Here is a 19,051-nt window from a genome sequence, read left to right as displayed (position 1 = left end):
GATTTTGTCGGACGTTTTGTAATAGTTTTTATTTATCAAATTTGCGAAAGCTAAAAATAAGAATGTGTCGTTTTTCAAAATCCAGTGAATGTGGATAGAATAAAACAGTTATTCCACTCAACCTCGCAACCTCGTCATACTAAACACACACACACACATATATATATACATACATATATATATATATATATACATATATATATATATATATATATATATATATATATATATATAGTGTTTAGTCTATGTCTAGTTCTTATCTAGAGTGTTTATACTGTTTATATTATTTATTTCAATTCTTCTATTTTTATTTATTGCATTGCCTGTTTGCGGCGGCACGGTGGTGTAGTGGTTAGCGCTGTCGCCTCACAGCAAGAAGGTTCTGGGTTCGAGCCCTGGGGCCGGCGAGGGCCTTTCTGTGTGGAGTTTGCATGTTCTCCCCGTGTCCGCGTGGGTTTCCTCCGGGTGCTCCGGTTTCCCCCACAGTCCAAAGACATGCAGGTTAGGTTGACTGGTGACTCTAAATTGACCGTAGGTGTGAGTGTGAATGGTTGTCTGTGTCTATGTGTCAGCCCTGTGATGACCGGCGACTTGTCCAGGGTGTACCCCGCCTTTCGCCCGTAGTCAGCTGGGATAGGCTCCAGCTTGCCTGCGACCCTGTAGAAGGATAAAGCGGCTAGAGATAATGAGATGAGATGAGATTGCCTGTTTGCACCGTGGGTCAGAGAGGACTGAAATTTCATCTGTGCTGTATGTCGAGCATGTATAGCATATTTGACAATAAAGTTGACTTGACATGACATACATGGCTTACAGCCAACTCTGCGCTACGCACCTCGTCGGCGATCAGCTCATGCACGACTCGATTTCGTGGAACAACTGTTAATTACTAACCTCAGATAAACAGGAACTAAAAGAAAAAGTTACTTGAACTGAGGATTATTGTTCAATGCTAAAATATTGCATCTGTTGATATAAAGTTATACCTGATAGGATCCCTGCAGTGTACCCACTAGGAGTGTGACCTCCTCCACCACTGACAGGTCATGCTGGAGCTCCTGCAGTTCCTGGTACAGTTTGGGTGGCCCCAGAAACAGCTTGCCTAAAAAAAAACACTACTTTATCATCCAATTCATTATCACTTCATAAAGAGCAGAGCATGTTCTAATCTTATAACAGCATGGGTCATCATAGACTAGATGGTCTCCAAAATTCCTAACAACATGGTCCTGGCCACAGATGACAATTTAATTTCAAATAAAATAAAATAATTATATCCTAAGGTTTTTGGATTCCCCGTGTGCTCTGAATTCAATAGGCCACAATTCACTTGGCTGTAACATTAACAACTGGCCACCTGCTAGGCTACAATTTCCTCTTACGGTTAGAAAAAGAAAAACAAACTTGTCAGTTATTTGGCAGAGCCTTAAGTGTTTAACAACCCCAAGACCATGGACTGTGATAAAATGGTTGAATATGACTTGTTGATGTGCATTTTAATAGCAGAATTTGGCATACAGCTATATGGCTTCTACATGCACTGATGTGTTAGCTGAAAAACAGGGAGAATGAGCACTCACTTTACTAGGAACATCTGTACATTAATGCAGTTATCTAATCAGCCAATCATGTGGCAACAGTGCAATGCAAAAAAAATAAAATAAAATCATGCAGATATGAGTCAAGAGCTTCAGTTAATGTTCACATCAAACATCAGAATGAAGAAAAAGTGTGATCTCTGGGATTTTGATCATGGCATGGATGTTGGCACCAGAAGGTCTGCTTTGAGTTTGCTCATCTCCTTGGATTGTCACATACAACAGTCTTTAGTATTCACACAGAACTGTGCGTAACATTTATCAAATTTCATATTGATTATAAAGTACTACTATTGACCTTTAAAGCACTGAATGGTCTTGCACGACAGTACCTGAGTGAACTTCTGCTCCTCTATGACCCGCCACGCCTACTTAGGTCAAAAGGTGCAGGCTGTCTGCTGGTACCTCATATAGTGAAGGCTACATCAGGGGGCAGAGCCTTTTCTTACAAAGCCCCACAGTTATGGAACAGCCTTCCAAGTAATGTTCGGGAATCAGACACAGTCTCAGTGTTTAAGTCTAGGCTGAAAACATATCTATTTAGTCAAGCCTTTTGTTAATGGTGCTTATGAGGTAAAGGTGTAGATCTGGAGGGTCCTCAGGCATATAATGTTTTGGTAAACTGGGATGTATGGATGCTGTCAGTTCCCACTCGCTTGCTCACTCGAGTTTGATGACGGTGTAGTGGCTGGCTGCTTTATGTCCCGGGGCTCCCTCATGCCTGTGTTACCCTCTGGCTCTCCCCTTTTAGTTTTGCTGTCATAGTTAGTTGCCGGAGTCCCTGCTTGTACTCAGTGCAATATGTATACTGTTCCTACTTATTCAGGTGACATTGGGCATACCTAACAACCTGTGTTTTCTCTCCCTCCCCCCTCCCCCCAAATCTGTCCCTCTGAGTTACATGTTGGTCCTGGGATCGAGATGCTGACCTCTTCTGTTCCTCGGACCTGCCTGATCCATCCTGGTGCCCTGTGTCTGGTTGGAGTCTCATCGCATCGCTCCTGTGGAGGACGGCCCCATGTGGACAGATGAAAGTCACACCTGGAGGACGCTCTGGACTCTTACAGTAATGCGTTTATGGCTGAGGACTACAGTTGACTTGCTAACTTTAGGACTGCAGTTGTCATGAACAGTTTTGCACTCAAGTTTCCATCAATGAAGAGTTTATAACATCAACAAAACTGACTTCATGTTAAAACTGTTAATATTATAGTCATGCTGTCTGTTGTTGCCCAAATGAGGATGGGTTCCCTTTTGAGTCTGGTTCCTCTCGAGGTTTCTTCCTCATGTCGTCTGAGGGAGTTTTTCCTTGCCACCGTCCCCACAGGCTTGCTCATTGGGGATAGATTAGGGATAAAATTAGCTCATGTTTTAAGTTGTTCAAATTGTGTAAAGCTGCTTTGCGACAATGTTTATTGTTAAAAGCGCTATACAAATAAACTTGACTTGACATTTATGTGGGTGGAAATACCTTGTTGATAAGAGAGGTCAGAGGAACCTTGCCAGATTGGTTTAAGGTGCAAGAAAGGATATATTAACTCAAATAACCACTCTTTACAACTATGGTTGTACAATACATCAAGCCTTGAGGTAGGTGGGCTGCAACAGCAGAAGACCATGTTGGGTTCCATGCATGTCAGCATGCAAGAACAGGGATCTGAGGCTATAATGGGCACAGGCTCACAGACACTGCACAGCTAAGGATTAGAACTAGATAGAACTCGACGCCAACGGCGTCGATGGGGATGCCTCCGCCCGGTAGACTACACGCCTTATTAAGTTGTGATTTGGGGATGGACATTTGACCTCACAGTAATTTTGACCTGGTGAAATTACTTGTATTAGCCTTGGAGATATTGTGTTCACAAGGTTTTCGGACAGACACTTGACTTCACAGTGACCTTGACCTTAGACCTTTTGATCTCAAAATCTAATCAGTTTATCTTTGTCCCCAAATGCAGAAATGGTGAAAGTTTGGTGAAATTCCTTTCATCTGCCTTGGAGATATTGTGCTCACAAGGTTTTCGGACAGACATTTGACCTCACAGTGACCTTGACCTTAGACCTTTTGATCCCAAAATCTGATCAGTTCATATTTGTCCCAAAGCGCACAAATGGTGAAAGTTTGGTGAAATTCCTTTCATTAGCCTTTGAGATATCGCGTTCACAAGGTTTCGGGACGGGTGCACGCACGGACAGACGGACAACCCGAAAACATAATGCATCCTGCACCTTACGGTGGCGGAGGCATAAAAAGAAATCACCCATCTTCAGCAGTTTCAGTGAGTCTGTCTCGATGATATACTGAGGTTCTGTACGATTATGCATTGTGCTGCTGCCACATGATTGGCTGATTAGATAACTATGAATGTGGAGGTGTTCCTAATAAAGTGGATGGTGAGTATATATCAAGATATGATGTGCGATGAAGCAGGATAAAACACCTTAAGGACTTGTCAGCTTAGCAGTGCTAATATCTGAATTCACAACCTTCTGATATGTACCGTATCTCAAAGGCTTAACCATTAGGGAACCACTTCCCCAAACAACCACTTCCCCAAACTAGCTTGGACTGATTCAACCACCTCTAACCACCTCACACTAAAATACAAATTTCAGTGCTTTACTAAACTGGAGTTTTTACTAGCAAATAAACTTGAACTCAAATAAAGTGTTAAATTAATGGGATAAAATAAAAGGCACAAAAATGATCCACTAATTTTTGCATGGTAACACAACGAGAATCTTTACCATTCTCAATCCTGCCTAAAATGTAAAATATCCCAGTCTGCATTGTATTTTCTTGTACTTTACCATAAACCAACACGCTGTTTTAATTGCCCAATTGTTTACAATACAGTCCTGTGAAATAATTAACAGTTATTCCACAAAATCGAGTCGTACATGAGCTGATAGCCGACGAGGTGTGTAGCACTGAGTTGGCTATAAGCCATATACGACAAGACTGAGTGGAATAACCATTTTATTCTATCCACATTCACTGTGATTTTGAGAAACAGGGCATTTTCATTTTTTGCAAATTCGATAAATAAAAACTTTACACAAAACCTCCAACAAAATCATTTCCGCTTAGAATGTAAACAAACCGGCGAAATTGCAGTAGCAATTTGTGAAAAATGCTATAATAATAATTCTTGGAAAATAAAGAGATACGTTCTTACCATCAAATACTTTCCTTCCATGTTTTGCTGCTTTTTTTGAATTTTTTGGGGTTTTGTTTTCGAGTAGAGTTTTTATTTCGTCCTCGGTTGATTCAGCAACCGGCGCCGCCATTTTGTTTTTCTCTACTCATGGTATATGAGCTGATAGCCTAGTAGTACAGTAGCCAATCAGAGCGGACGATTGCTCATATCCAGTGAATGTGGATAGAAAAATAAACATTTTGCTGTACAACAAACACTGTAAATTTACAGCATTTTTCAGTGCTATTGACAAAAAGTTTCCTTCTCAATATAGTTTACTTCACTGATTCAACTCCATATCTGTAGCCAGCGCGCAAAAAAAAAAAAAAAAACAACCACAACCCACAGTCTGATATTGGTCCATATCTTGATGATTGAGAACCTGCAGTATAATCAACAGCATGATTCACTAGAATAGTATGATTTTCTTTAATTGATGAAAGTTGAAATGCACTATGGAAGACAGTACAAAATCTAGTAATATGAAAGGTGCTCAGTCTAAGCTAAATAAAAAAGATTTCCAAGGACACAGTGTCAACTAAGCATTGGGTATGTATGCTCAGGCCGAGGGACAATATTGAGCCCTAGAGAAATCCTTCAGACTGTATTTTTTATTTCTCCAAACAAAATAAATAAACAAGGAGGATCATATGAGTAGCAATATAGATGTATTGAGTTCTTGTAGCCTTCTAGGCATGTGGGAAAGCTATAATCTGAATAGCTGGAGGTGATGAAAGAGTCAGGTTGTTCATTTAGGGTTGTGTAATACTAAACAGGCTGTGGCTGGTTTTTTTCCCCCGTATAGACTATGCACACCTAAAGAGTTAAATCAGTGTTCTCATGTAAAGAATTATCCTAAATGAAATGCTAAACAAAATTTACATATTTCGGTTTTTACCGCTGGAATTATAAGGCTCAGTTTTTTTCGGATAACAGTAAGCTTATTCAAGTATAAAGTTCATTTTAATCCCTGAAACTCCTCTCTTATTTATCAGTTATTCATCCTAAAGCATATTGTTCAGGGTGGTGTGGTGGTTAGCACTGTCACCTCACAGCAAGAAGGTTCCGGGTTCGAATCTCATGGCCGAGGGGGGCCTTTCTGTGTGGAGTTTGCATGTTTTCCCCACGTCTGCGTGGGTTTCCCCCACAGTTCAAAGACATGCAGATTAGGTAAAATACCCAGCCACTGGGGTTGCACAAGCCAGTGCATATTTAGTGCTGGTCCCAAGCCTGGATAGATTGGGGAGGGTTGCGTCAGGAAGGGCATCCAGTGTAAAACCTATGCCAAATCAAATATGCACAACAGATCCGCTGTGGCGATCCCTAACGAAGAAGATCCTAAAGTATATTGTTTAGATGCCACAACCATCCATGGCCGGAAGCCCAAGAGAGCTAAACTGGCTATGTGTGGGGGAGACGGCATACTCTTTCTCTCCAGTCAATCACAGTGTCATTAACCAATTGTGGACGTCTGTGAGCTCATATATGCAGAAGAGGGCAGATAACCTCAGTATCTGAACAAACTTCATACAGTTCCTGGGTAAATTTTTGGTCTTTTATGATTCACCATGTCTGCTTTCGTCAAAAGGTGCAGGCTCTTTATTAGTACCTAGAATAATGAAACCTACATTAGGGGCAGAGCTTTTTCTTATCAAGTCCCCAGTTATGGAACAGCTTCCTTTATATATTATTCAGGACTCAGATACGGTCTCAGTCTAGGCTGAAGACTTATTTGTTGAGGCAAGCTTTTTGTTAATAACGTTTCTCTTAGGTAAATACACAGATCAAGGGGCATAGGGAATTTTAGTGAGCTGGAATGTTTAGAAGCTGTTCACGCAGGTTGGTTGACAGTGGAGTGACAGGCTGCTTTATGTCCCAGGCTGCCCTTGTGCTTGTATTACCTTCTGGCTCGCCCTTTTAATTATGTTGTCATAGCGTAATACTTAGTAATGTATACTTGCATACTTAATAATCTGTTCTTTCTCTCTCTCTGTCTCCACATTACTCCTGTAGCCTGATGATATGCTAATGATCCTGACTCCTTCTGCCATCTGGACCTGCCTGATCCATCTTGATGCTCTACTATGCTTGGAGCTTCCTTCAGTTGAGAGTCTGCTTGCTACTGCTGAGGATGGCCCCACATGGATAGCCATAATTTTGGTGTAAGATTGCTGTTGATGTTATCACACAGATACCCTAAAATTATCCACCCTCACTGATTTTTCAGATCATTTTAATGGATATTCTAGACTTAAAACTAAAAACTCTAAAAAAAAAAAAAAAAAAAAAAAGACTCTGATGTTAATACTACAGAACATTTCAACACACTCAGTACTGGTTGGCTTTATAGTGTACAGTTGTGGAAAAGTAATGACTCATAACTGCACTGTCTGGTGTCATTCAGAAGAGGATTGCTTCCCCTTTGAGTCTGGTTATTGCTTTTCAATCCTGTCTCATTTGTTAGGTATTATCTTAAAAACCGTCCTGACCTTGAGAGTTGGCAGAGCTGAGGCGTTTGGTCCCACTTGGCTGGTAGACGCTGTCGTTGTTCTCCGAGTTCTCCTGACCCACCTCCACCACCTGAACCTGCTGCAGAGGTGCTGTCCACTTCACCATATACTTTGGGCCAGCAGGAACCAGGCTGCTGATATCCGGAAGCCCCCTTATTGACGGCAAAATCAATGAAAGGCTTATTGAAGATTTTATTAAAGGCTGTGACAGAACAAAGCCCAAGTTTTGGTTTGCATAATGCATGATCAGAGAGAAGAATCACAAGGAGTAAAATGAAATGTTGTGATGAAATGATCTGGGTGGGGAGTATAATCAAAAGAAACTGCTACTTTCCCTTGAATTTCCAGGTCATTTTCTATCATGTATGATCCTCATTGCGGTTCGATATTTGAAGGTCAATAGCACACATTTTGCAGTCAAAGCACACTATATGGATTATTTTGGAAATGCTACAACATTCATTATTAGTTCATTTGGAATTTAGCAAGCTTGAAAATGTTCCTTTGTTTCAATAATGAAGTAATCAATGCCCCCTTTCAATGAATCTAGTCCATCATTAAATGGAACATAAAAGGGATGTGATGAAAACACAAATCCACAAAGCTTTAAGGCCTGAGAAGATACAGGATTTGTTCAGTGCACAGACAATAGAAAGCAAACTGTGAACGTAACTTACTTGAGATTGATATTTGCACAGATGAGTATGTCACTGAGGAGGAAGAGCTTGCGCTCCTTGGACTTGAGAACCTGCCCCTTGTCCCCATACACTGTCTCGATCAGGGTTTCACACAGAATCAGCTGCTTCTGATCTGAATTCAGCTGCTGTGGACAACAAATAATATTAAATTCTCAAACCTGACTGGTCATGAGGTGCTGGTAAATTTCCTGCTGGCTACAGTGAAAATCACAGATCTACAGTCCATCAGTACACTCGTTCTGATATGTAATCATTTCTATAGTAACAGATCATTCACAGGAACTTGTATGGTGGACACTTCATATAATATATACCTAATAAAGAATGAATTAATATATCTTATTTAATAAAGAAAAGTGTTTAATCACTGATAATCTGAAACTCTCTGTAAGGAGACGTTTATTTATCGTTTATGGGAGGAGTCTCCACTGTCAGTGCTTTGTAACAGTCAGTAGGCTTTTTGGTACAGGAAGTCTTCAAAACAGAGGACTTTGCACTTTACAGTTTTTTATAAAAACAGTACAAACTGCATTTTTGTGCAATTAAGTGAGAGAAAAAAAACAGAGGCTGTTAAGGAAACAATTAACAGTTATTCCACGAAATCAAGTCGTACATGAGCTGAAGGCTGACGAGGCGCATAGCAACGAGTTGGCTATAAGCCATATACGACAAGATTGAGCGGAATAATTGTTTTATTCTATACACATTCACTGGATTTTGAGAAACATCCATCCATCCATCCATCCATTATCTGTAGCCGCTCATCCTGTTCTACAGGGTCGCAGGCAAGCTGGAGCCTATCCCAGCTGACTACAGGCGAAAGGCGGGGTACACCCTGGACAAGTCGCCAGGTCATCGCAGGGCTGACACATAGACACAGACAAACATTCACACTCACATTCACACCTACGGTCAATTTAGAGTCACCAGTTAACCTAACCTGCATGTCTTTGGACTGTGGGGGAAACCGGAGCACCCGGAGGAAACCCATGAAGACATGGGGAGAACATGCAAACTCCGCACAGAAAGGCCGTCGCCGGCCACGGGGCTCGAACCCAGGACCTTCTTACTGTGAGGCGACAGTGCTAACCACTACACCACCGTGCCGCCCCATTTTGAGAAACAGACCGTTTTTATTTTTTGCAAATTCTATAAATAAAATCTTTCAACAAATCGTCTGACAAAATCATTTCCACTTAGGCATACTTCCTAATAACCTATCGATGGCTGCACGAATTGACTAATGTTGCTTTTTTGTAGAAAGTGCTGTCATGCCGAGGTATAGAATAGCTTAGACATTTATTTAATTCTTCCTCGGACGTTTCAGTTATGTTATTTTCAAGCTACTTTGAGCTTTTATTTTCTTTGAGTCTAAATAAAATTCAACAAATTTTAATGCTTAAAGATGAAGAATGTAAACAAACCAGTGAAATGACCGTAGCAATTTGTGAAAGATCCTATAATACTTATTGAAAAATAAAAAAGATACTTCTTACCATTAAATACTTTCATTCCATATTTTGTTGCTTTTTTTTGTATTTTTGGGGTTTTGTTTTCGAGTAGAGTTTTTATTTCGTCCTCGGTTGATTCAGCAACACGCTCCGCCATTTTGTATTTCTCTAATCACGGTATATGAGCTGATATCCTGGTAGTAGAGTAGCCAACCAGAGCACACGATTGCTCATATCCAGTGAATGTGGATAGAATAATTATTGATAGCTGCCATTGTGCAAATAATACTAACATTCTACAACATTACATGTAACTATAAACAGATAAAAAAAAAGCACAACATAGTGTTTCTTATTAATAGAAAATTGTAATAAATCAGCAAATAGCGATGGTATGAGAGGAATAAAAACACTGAGATGTGCTGCTATAGGAAGATTATCAACTTCAGGGTGGTAAGAGCCCTTTGGATTGCATCGTGCAAACCCTATCATCGATGGTTTTTCTATAACAGCATTTCCAGAAATGATTTATTCCTTATGTAACAACACAAAGTCTAACAGCATTTGTACACCACAGTGTTTTTTTTTTTTTAAATTAGAATAGTGTTACACTAAAATACTTGGATTTCCTTTCTGTGATTCCAGTAACGTATACAAATGCCACCGCTTTATTCTACACACTCAACCAAAGCGGGTGAAGATGAATTGCTATAACCTCAGGGGATCTACAAAGCTGTTTAACTTTAGATCATTCACATCAAGAAGGCTGGATGGAAATGCTTTTTTCCTCTCCACTGTGAGGCTGATGGCAGATACTGGAGCACCCTCTAGTGAAAATCATCATAAAAGGCTTCATTTACAGGCCAAAGACAGATGCGCGAGCCCAAAATGTAGCAGTGCATGACCCAGATCATCAGTCTTGACAGCTCATAGTGAGAGTCAAATATCTACAGTGCCAGGTAAAAAAAAACAGGCTCTGTTGCTTTTGAGCCAGGAATGAACAGAAATCAGTAATAAATATGATATCACTGAAATGGATTTATTGAGCTTGGTAAGTCTCGTTAGCTACAATTACTTAAAAAAAAACTCAACTTGGCATTTTATTAAAAAAAAAACTGCAAGACATCTCAGTCTCTGCGCCTGCTAAATGGAGTAGCAGTAACAAGACTAAGAGTGGGTTGCTGAGCAACCGTTACATGTGGCTAGCAGGGAAATGGGAGTGTGTTTTGGTGCATGACCTTGCTTAGGGCGCGATCACTGTTGCTGCGCGTTAGTTGCTGGATCTCAGAGAGCTGCTCTGCTAGACGCTTCTGCTCATTCAGCTTCTCGGCTAAGGTCTCCAGCTCAGTCAGAGCCAGCTGCAGCGGCAGCCTATCCTGGTGCCCAGATGGAGTGTTCTTCAGCATGTCCTACACACACACACACACACACACACACACACACACACACACACACACACACACACACACACACAGTATTTACTGCTAAAGACCTCTTATACAGCCATATAGTCTGCACACTAAGGCTGGGCAAGATGCAATAGAATATCAATGATGTCATAAATAGTGTGGGAAATATTTCTTTTTTCATGTTTTTTTTGCATTCTAAAAGCAGACACTTAAATCTAAAATCGCAAACTGTTTCGTTTCTTTTCAGTAATAATTTAGTTTTGTACATATTAAGTGTATAATCAAAGAAATTTAAAGCTTTACTGTTTTGCTGGCAGTTTGGTGGGAAGCCTATATATCATGATACATGCAGGGAATTGAAGACGTTTCTTGAAATATCATTACATTATCTTACATGACAAGCATTTACCAGAGGCCTCTTATCTAGAGTGACGTACAACAACTTCAATAATTTTTACCTAATCTACATGTCTTTGAAGTGGGATTTTTTCCCCCCTGTCATATCACCCATACCTACTGCACACATACAAAATTTATCTCATCTCATCTCATCATCTCTAGCCGCTTTATCCTGTTCTACAGGGTCGCAGGCAAGCTGGAGCCTATCCCAGCTGACTATGGGCGAAAGGCGGGGTACATCCTGGACAAGTCGCCAGGTCATCACAGGGCTGACACATAGACACAGACAACCATTCACACTCACATTCACACCTACGGTCAATTTAGAGTCACCAGTTAACCTAACCTGCATGTCTTTGGACTGTGGGGGAAACCGGAGCACCCGGAGGAAACCCACGCGGACATGGGGAGAACATGCAAACTCCGCACAGAAAGGCCCTCGCCAGCCACGGGGCTCGAACCCGGACCTTCTTGCTGTGAGGCCACAGCGCTAACCACTACACCACTGTGCTGCCCACAAAATTTATTTCAGCCTTATTATATAGAACATGTTTTGACAAAAGTAATAAAGCTGAAGTAAAACCAAAGCTACTATGGAATGTACCAAAGCAAAAAAAAAAAAAAAAAGTGTGTTAGTGAAAGTACACACACCAGGTAAAATGGGACAAATAAGTTTTTTAATTCAAGATTGTTTATTGTCATTGTACAGAAAACATACAACGAAATTCAATTTTAATGCAAGAATAGAAAGTTCAATAATTTTCAATGCTACAATGTGGCAAACAATCAGTTCTTTATTTAAAAAAGGTTAATAAGGAATTAATCTGCCACTTGCCATTACAAATAAGCTATTTGGCAGTAGTGCTAGTGACCTGTCTTTAGCTCAATTTTCTAATAATATAGCCTTATTTTTTTCGCGGTTCGGTTTCCATCAATTTATGCGCTCTGATTGGCTCGCGAGCGGTCGGAATCCTATGATATGGACCCCGGTTATGGACTTTTGGCGACTCGCTCGTTCACAACAACAAACATAGTAGCAATTTTTTGTCATTTATTTTCGCATTTCTCAGTATAATAGCATTAATTTTACAGCATGGATAGTGTTCACAGCGAAAGCAAGTTTTACTACCCTGATGAAGACGAAATAAAAGAAAACATTTCAGGAGAAAGCCTGAAGCAAGCAGGTAGAAAGCAGGTTTGTTCTAAATATGGTTCCCCTTTCGGGCGCTCTCATTTTCTGTTAGAATTTGTTAAATAAAAAAATATATATTTTATTTACCAGCTTAAGGTCGGTCCGTATCGTGAAATACCGTGACCTCGGCCTTGAAAATACTGACCGAGGCCTCTGGGCCTCGGTCAGTATTTTCAAGGCCGAGGTCACGGTATTTCACGATACAGACCGACCTTAAGCTGGTAAATAATATATATTTCTTTAAAATAAGCTTCCTAACACATTAGGATTTAAAGTTATACTGCCTTTCAGATTTTTCAAGTTTAGGTCATAAAAAGAATTTTCCTTGACACCCAACTATTTTTGTTTAGTGAACCGAACGCTACTGGACCCAAATCATATACCTCCAATTTTATTACCTTTTTTGTTTTTAATAACAATTAATGAATTTAGGGGCACATGCATCTAAATTCTCCCCCATTCCTGTCTGCTTCGACATGACCCATTTTAAAAACTACGTCATATACAGTATCACATGGTGGGCTTTTCCCGTTAAGCATTGTGAGATAGAAATTTGAAACAAAATGGAGGACGCGAGTGTGCAGAAGGAACATTGAAGACCGACTACAGTAACAGAAAGCAAGAAGAAAAGACGTTATGTTGTGAAAGAAAGGAAACCCAGGACCAAAGTAATAAATATCGGCGGTCAGCGAGCACGATGGGACGACCTGAAAGTGAAACCGGGGCATGAAACCTACGAAAGTTTTGCCAGCTATTTGTTAGACAGGTAAGTGGAGAGCGTCGCCATCGACAAACGAGCATGCAATTGCAAAGTAGGCCTAAAAATAAAACTCAAAGTGGCTGCCAGAGCGCAAAATAAAAAAAAAAATCCCTAGATCTATATGTTCCATTATGTTGATAAAATGACAGACTTAATAAAGGAGCAAACCAACTTGGCCTGAGTCTCCCAAAAGCATCACAGCACAAAGATCATTGTTAAATGGTAGCACAATGAGCAGCACAATGAACGCTCTCTCTCCTAGTTAAGATGCTCTTAGTGTTAAGAGGCTTTTGGGAAACCCGGCCCTGATCAGTAGTCCTACGGTCCTCATTTGTGGTCATAAATACGGTCCTCATTTGTGGTCATAAATTAATATATTGAGGCCACAATATAATATTCTGAGGCCATAAGTTATTTCTTATAGTATTTCAAGGCCACGGATTTTGTGTAATTTGAGCCCATGACTTAATATGCTATGGGAATATCATAATTAACACATGTCCTCCAGTTAGTTAAAAGTAGATGGCCTTTCGATTTCATACAATCGGTGAAATTTAGTTCCCTCTGAAATTTGGTCATGGGTAGAAAGTGGAACAAAAAGATTTTCTGACGCAGGTTAAACATCATCAGTTCATTTGTTTACAAACATTAGAATTACTTCCTCATTTGCGTAACCACCGACATCGATCGTCGTCATTCATTTAACCACTTGTCAAACGGGGATGCTCTTGAGCCATCTGGCTGTATCGGTGTCAAGTTCTATTAGGCCTTCCAGGCCGTTTGGGGGTCGCAAGGTTGGGCAGGCATGGATTAGGTGCTGCAATGTCTGTGGCAAACCACATTTGCAGGTATTGTTATCGCACGCACCAATGGATTTAAGGAATGCACGAGTCCTGCAACAGCTAGTGCGTATATGATTCAGTCGCGCCCAGGCCTTATGATCCAGCTGATGGCCACTGGGCTTGGTGGTGGGAGTCTTGGGGATCATGCTGAGAACCTCTACAGTACGTGGTGATCCCCAGTAACGCACTTAGTGCAGCCAATCTCAGCAAACCAATCTCTGTCAAAACGAATTCAAGACCAACATCGATACACTACCGTTCAAAAGTTTGGGGTCACTTTGAAATTTCCTTATTTTTGAAAGAAAAGCACTGTTCTTTTCAATGAAGATCACTTTAAACTAATCAGAAATCCACTCTATACATTGCTAATGTGGTAAATGACTATTCTAGCTGCAAATGTCTGGTTTTTGGTGCAATATCTCCATAGGTGTATAGAGGCCCATTTCCAGCAACTCTCACTCCAGTGTTCTAATGGTACAATGTGTTTGCTCATTGCCTCAGAAGGCTAATGGATGATCAGAAAACCCTTGTACAATCATGTTAGCACAGCTGAAAACAGTTTAGCTCTTTAGAGAAGCTATAAAACTGACCTTCCTTTGAGCAGATTGAGTTTCTGGAGCATCACATTTGTGGGGTCGATTAAATGCTCAAAATGGCCAGAAAAATGTCTTGACTATATTTTCTATTCATTTTACAACTTATGGTGGTAAATAAAAGTGTGACTTTTCATGGAAAACACAAAATTGTCAGGGTGACCCCAAACTTTTGAACGGTAGTGTATATTTATATAAAAAAAATATTTTATAATAAATATAGGTCTGTGTAAACAAATTTTAAATAAAAACTATGTTTTTTAACTTAATACCACATACGGATGATTTTTTTAGAAATAATCATCTGGGTGTCGATAATTGTGGAACGGTGTTGATAACTGTGGACAAAGGTGTCAATACTTGTGGAACGGCGTCACGTGATCTGATATGCCAAGTAATCGGGAATCAACTTTTTTTCTCAGTGGAAGTTTGAGTAATTATTCATGCACAATTTATGTACTGAAAGTCTTTTCTACTTTTGCAATGGCCAAAAGATCGTTAAGGTGTTGATAATTGTAGCTGCCGCTTGAGTAAATATACAGTAAATAGCTCTACTCTACAACTTTAGTAATCCATATTATGTCAAGAACCGCTCAAGTAAGTAAAGAGAAACGACATCCATGATACTTTCAGACATGGAGTGTCTTAATTAATAAAAATAAACTGTTGAATTAGAAGGCGTGTCCAAACTTCATACAGTACGTGTGTATGTATAGAAGTGCTGACCTGTAAGAGGAGTATAAACTGAGGGAAACGTTGGATTGGCTTCACCATCAGGCCATAAAGGGTGATCCTGTCTGTGCTGACAGCCTGCCTTTTCTAAGATTCAAAGTAACATGTGAGGAGCAGGTCAGATACAACAGTGCCTCTTGTTATATTTAAATTAAAATGCAGCTCACCATCACTGGAAGTAGTACACATCAAGCAGCAGATGCAAGAAGCTACGTGTATCTAATCTGTAAATAAAAAATCAGTAAAACCAGCAGAACTTACTTTAAGAAATTCCAGAAATGCAGGCTTGGACATGCAGGCTTTCTTGATGAGAGCCATTGCATTTGTGAAGTTGTTGACATAATCACTGTATACATCCAGAACCATTGATTTTGAAAACTGAAAAGGATACAGAGGTTTATGAAAAGTTGCTTCCACACACACACACAATTTCACAAAGCAACATTTTAGACTCTACTCTAACAAGAGCTTTCAGCAATCATACATTTTAGCTGAGGTTGCTGTTGGAAACCTGATTTATTACAAAATGCTTGAATATTTTGCATCATGTTAAAAATAAGCACAGCTGCTTCTCACAACTTGGGTACCGCACAGGAAATGAGTACTGTTTAAATAGAAATGCTGAGTACGAGATTTCTGAGAGGTTTTTTTTTTCCCCATATGAAAAAAAGCACATCATGAAACACATGGTGAAAACAGCAAACAAGTGAGAACAAAGCTAGCCAGTGTGAAACTTCATCAATGCAGTTAAAGAGTATTTTAGTTCCCAGCTAAACAACCTTGAGTTAACAGAATATCAATACCACACTTTCTGTGTTAAATCCCACTTCCTGAAATTGCCTTTTTCGTGTTGCTGTTGTTGAAATAACATTGCTATGCATCTTACGACCCCCCCTTTTATTACCACCTATTTGCGTGTGTTATTTCCAGAAAGTGATGTGCTGTTAAAATAGTTTTGGCAAAGCCCGCTAAAAACAGCCCACATGACAATACTTCAACTCAGATGTTTCCTATTACTTAATACATGACATCATTTCAAGCAAGGAAAAGAAACCAAAAGCTTCAAGCTAGAGAGGGTTCAAGCTTATCTGTACCCAAGTATCATGATCAACAGAATTTGAACCCTTTAACTGATAAACTAATTTGGGTGAAAATCCTGAGACTTACGGAGGCTACAAACAGATCCCCAATGGTCTCTGTTTGGTCCCATTCAGCCACACGGGAGGCCAGGGCAATCTGGAACATGGTATGGCACTGCAGGATCTCTTTCACCCGGTAGAAAATGGGCTGGATCTTTCTAGTACTCAGGATACGTGGCTCTGCCTCCAGTAAAGGCTTTTGGTAATCCTGGGATTCGATCAGAACGTACGACATAAATTCATTGCGCTTGGATTCATGTGTAAATGTATTGCCAGGGTGAAATTAAAAGCAATAGCATTATAGATCATTTCACGATTACGTCGCAAATCCGCAACCTACTTGCAGAATCCGTCTGAGGGAATCCAAGTAGCTTATCTCACTCTGGATTATAGAGCCAAGAATGTGACGTCTTACAATCTGAAAAAAAAAAAAAGAAGTTGAGTTAAACTAAATAGATCTGGATAAGTTAATTGTGGTTTGGTTACGCTGCTGAGACACACACACACACACACACACTAGGGTGCATCAGTTGCCCCCTAAAAATGAAAAGTTCCTCCAATCATGATGCATTTTTGTTTTTATGTTCCTTTTGGTAAGAAAACACACTGGGTGAAATATTTTGACAAAATTCAAAAGTTTAATGGTGGCACCAGGAGCTCAAAGTTATGGAAAAAGCTGCTATTTTATGACTTTTATGACAAAATTTCGATCACTTTTCATGAAACATTATGGCACCTTATAGAGTATACCAAATATCTTAGATACACATTTTTAGTCCATATTCTAAATATATTATCAAGCACAGTTTGAGTTTTAGCTGTTCATTGAATCATTGTTCAACTACTTTTAAACAATACAAATGTATTATGAATCACATTAATGCTTCTCAATCCCTTGCAAAGGTTCTTAACATGATCTCTGGGTCACAAGCAATCAATAAATGGAGTCCAACATTGTGATTCAAACCTTACGCGAAAACATAAAATAAGCGTCTTTTGGCAAAAAATGAACCTCATGGTGCCACCATTAGACTTTTGAATATGGTCAAAAAATTTTACAGGATGTCTTTATTGGTGAAAAGGAACACCCAAACAAAAATGCATCAGATTTTATGAAAGTGAGGGCAACTGATGCACCCTAACACACACACACACACACACACACACCCCAACCTGTTGGTTAGTGAGTCCCTCTGGCATGGGAGAAAGTTGAGGTGGTGGGTGTTTCACGTCAGAAACGGACACATCAAGGTAACCAGAGTGATCTTCTGCGTCATCTGCATTGTTTCATATTTACACAAATCCTTCTTAGTCCTGCTTTACTGCCACTTTTAACATCGTATACATTTTCACCACTGACTTTTAAAGAATACTTTATCAAAATGGACTAGTGGTGCTGCAGCCCACAAGAAATTCACTTCCAGCTTTCAACAAAACAAAAGGAATTAAAATAAAAATCTCTCAAACCTGTGTTTTCTTTTTTATTCAGGAAGGACACTTTGCGCATCATGGCTATTTTAGTCTTTTCCAGTCCATCTTTAGTGCCATTCCGGGCGGCTTTCATGAGCTGTTGAACCTGTGAGAGAGGAGACGAGTACTGAAATGGACATCCGCATCTCGGAGGAAGAGAGAAAGAAAGGGTGATCCTGTACAGAGAACAGCGTTCACAGCAACAGGGACAAAGTCACTCTCTGATGGTCGCTCATGGTTCATTTGCTGTAAGCTTGGGTGCATTTAGACAGTTTCGTTTTCATTGGGAAGCACTTTTTTTTTTGCATTATGCAAGATGGAGCAAGAGGAAGGACAACTGAATCTGGTTGAAGGATTTATGCATATAAAACTACATACAAGTTATAAACTGCATCATAAACCTTATATTTAACTATGTTGAATGATACTGCAATTACAGTACTACTGGGAAAGTATACCTTGGTGTCATAGGCCTGTTTGATCTGGCTGACGTCTCGAGCGCCTAAGCGCATGGCCAGTTCACGTTTGGTCCGGGCACAATGCTCCTTTATGCGCCGTACATCGGGAGAAATCTAAGGTCAGCGCCGTATCCGCATGCCCATGGTCAATAGAGATGGTGTTTAGATCAATGTGTAGAGAGAGACAGACAGACAGAAACACACAAAGATGGGAGAGAATGAGGAAACAGAGGGCAAGCTAGACAGGCAGACAGAGACACATTCAAGAACAATCAAAAGAAAAGGCCTGGGGGTGGCTATGATCGATATACTTTTGTGCTGAACATAAATATCACATACAAGCTGCAGAAATACCTAAACAATCATGCATAACTTTAACATCCACTGCAGCATGACCTAAAACGGTTCACCGATTAGGTTAGTGAAAGGTTTCTGTACCTGTTTTCAGTCGAAATCATGCATAAAGCACAGCAATGCAGACAGACCGCATCGGCAACAGAGTTCAGACTAAAACGGACAACAGCAGGAGAGGAACAAGGGGAAGCCCAGGAAGGAAAGAGAACTGAAAAAGAGTGCTGAGTGGAAAAAAATCCACTA

At 40.1% G+C, this 19,051-nt stretch overlaps 1 protein-coding gene across 3 annotated transcripts in view; it reads right to left on the bottom strand.

Moving 5' to 3' along the window:
* arhgef10lb (Rho guanine nucleotide exchange factor (GEF) 10-like b) overlaps positions 1–19,051 on the bottom strand; it is an 86,628-nt gene that overhangs the window by 29,209 nt on the left and 38,368 nt on the right. Inside the window, exons 8-18 of one of the 3 annotated variants that reach the window (XM_060938247.1) lie at positions 18,455–18,568; positions 17,994–18,102; positions 17,700–17,803; positions 16,867–16,944; positions 16,555–16,734; positions 15,649–15,765; positions 15,382–15,474; positions 10,699–10,869; positions 7,989–8,131; positions 7,291–7,463; positions 987–1,102 (exon numbers count right to left, since the gene is read on the bottom strand). In XM_060938247.1, coding sequence (XP_060794230.1) covers positions 987–1,102; positions 7,291–7,463; positions 7,989–8,131; positions 10,699–10,869; positions 15,382–15,474; positions 15,649–15,765; positions 16,555–16,734; positions 16,867–16,944; positions 17,700–17,803; positions 17,994–18,102; positions 18,455–18,568 — 1,398 coding nt within the window. Of the gene's footprint in view, positions 1–986; positions 1,103–7,290; positions 7,464–7,988; positions 8,135–10,698; positions 10,870–15,381; positions 15,475–15,648; positions 15,766–16,554; positions 16,735–16,866; positions 16,945–17,699; positions 17,804–17,993; positions 18,103–18,454; positions 18,569–19,051 lie in introns of all 3 variants that reach the window. The other 2 variants (XM_060938246.1, XM_060938248.1) reach the window with 2 other exon arrangements.

This window comes from Neoarius graeffei, chromosome 13 (genome assembly GCF_027579695.1).
Source record: "Neoarius graeffei isolate fNeoGra1 chromosome 13, fNeoGra1.pri, whole genome shotgun sequence".
NCBI lineage: Eukaryota > Metazoa > Chordata > Actinopteri > Siluriformes > Ariidae > Neoarius > Neoarius graeffei.
The sequence above is the reverse complement of the archived record's forward strand: the minus strand, read 5'-3'. Positions and strand labels throughout refer to the sequence as shown.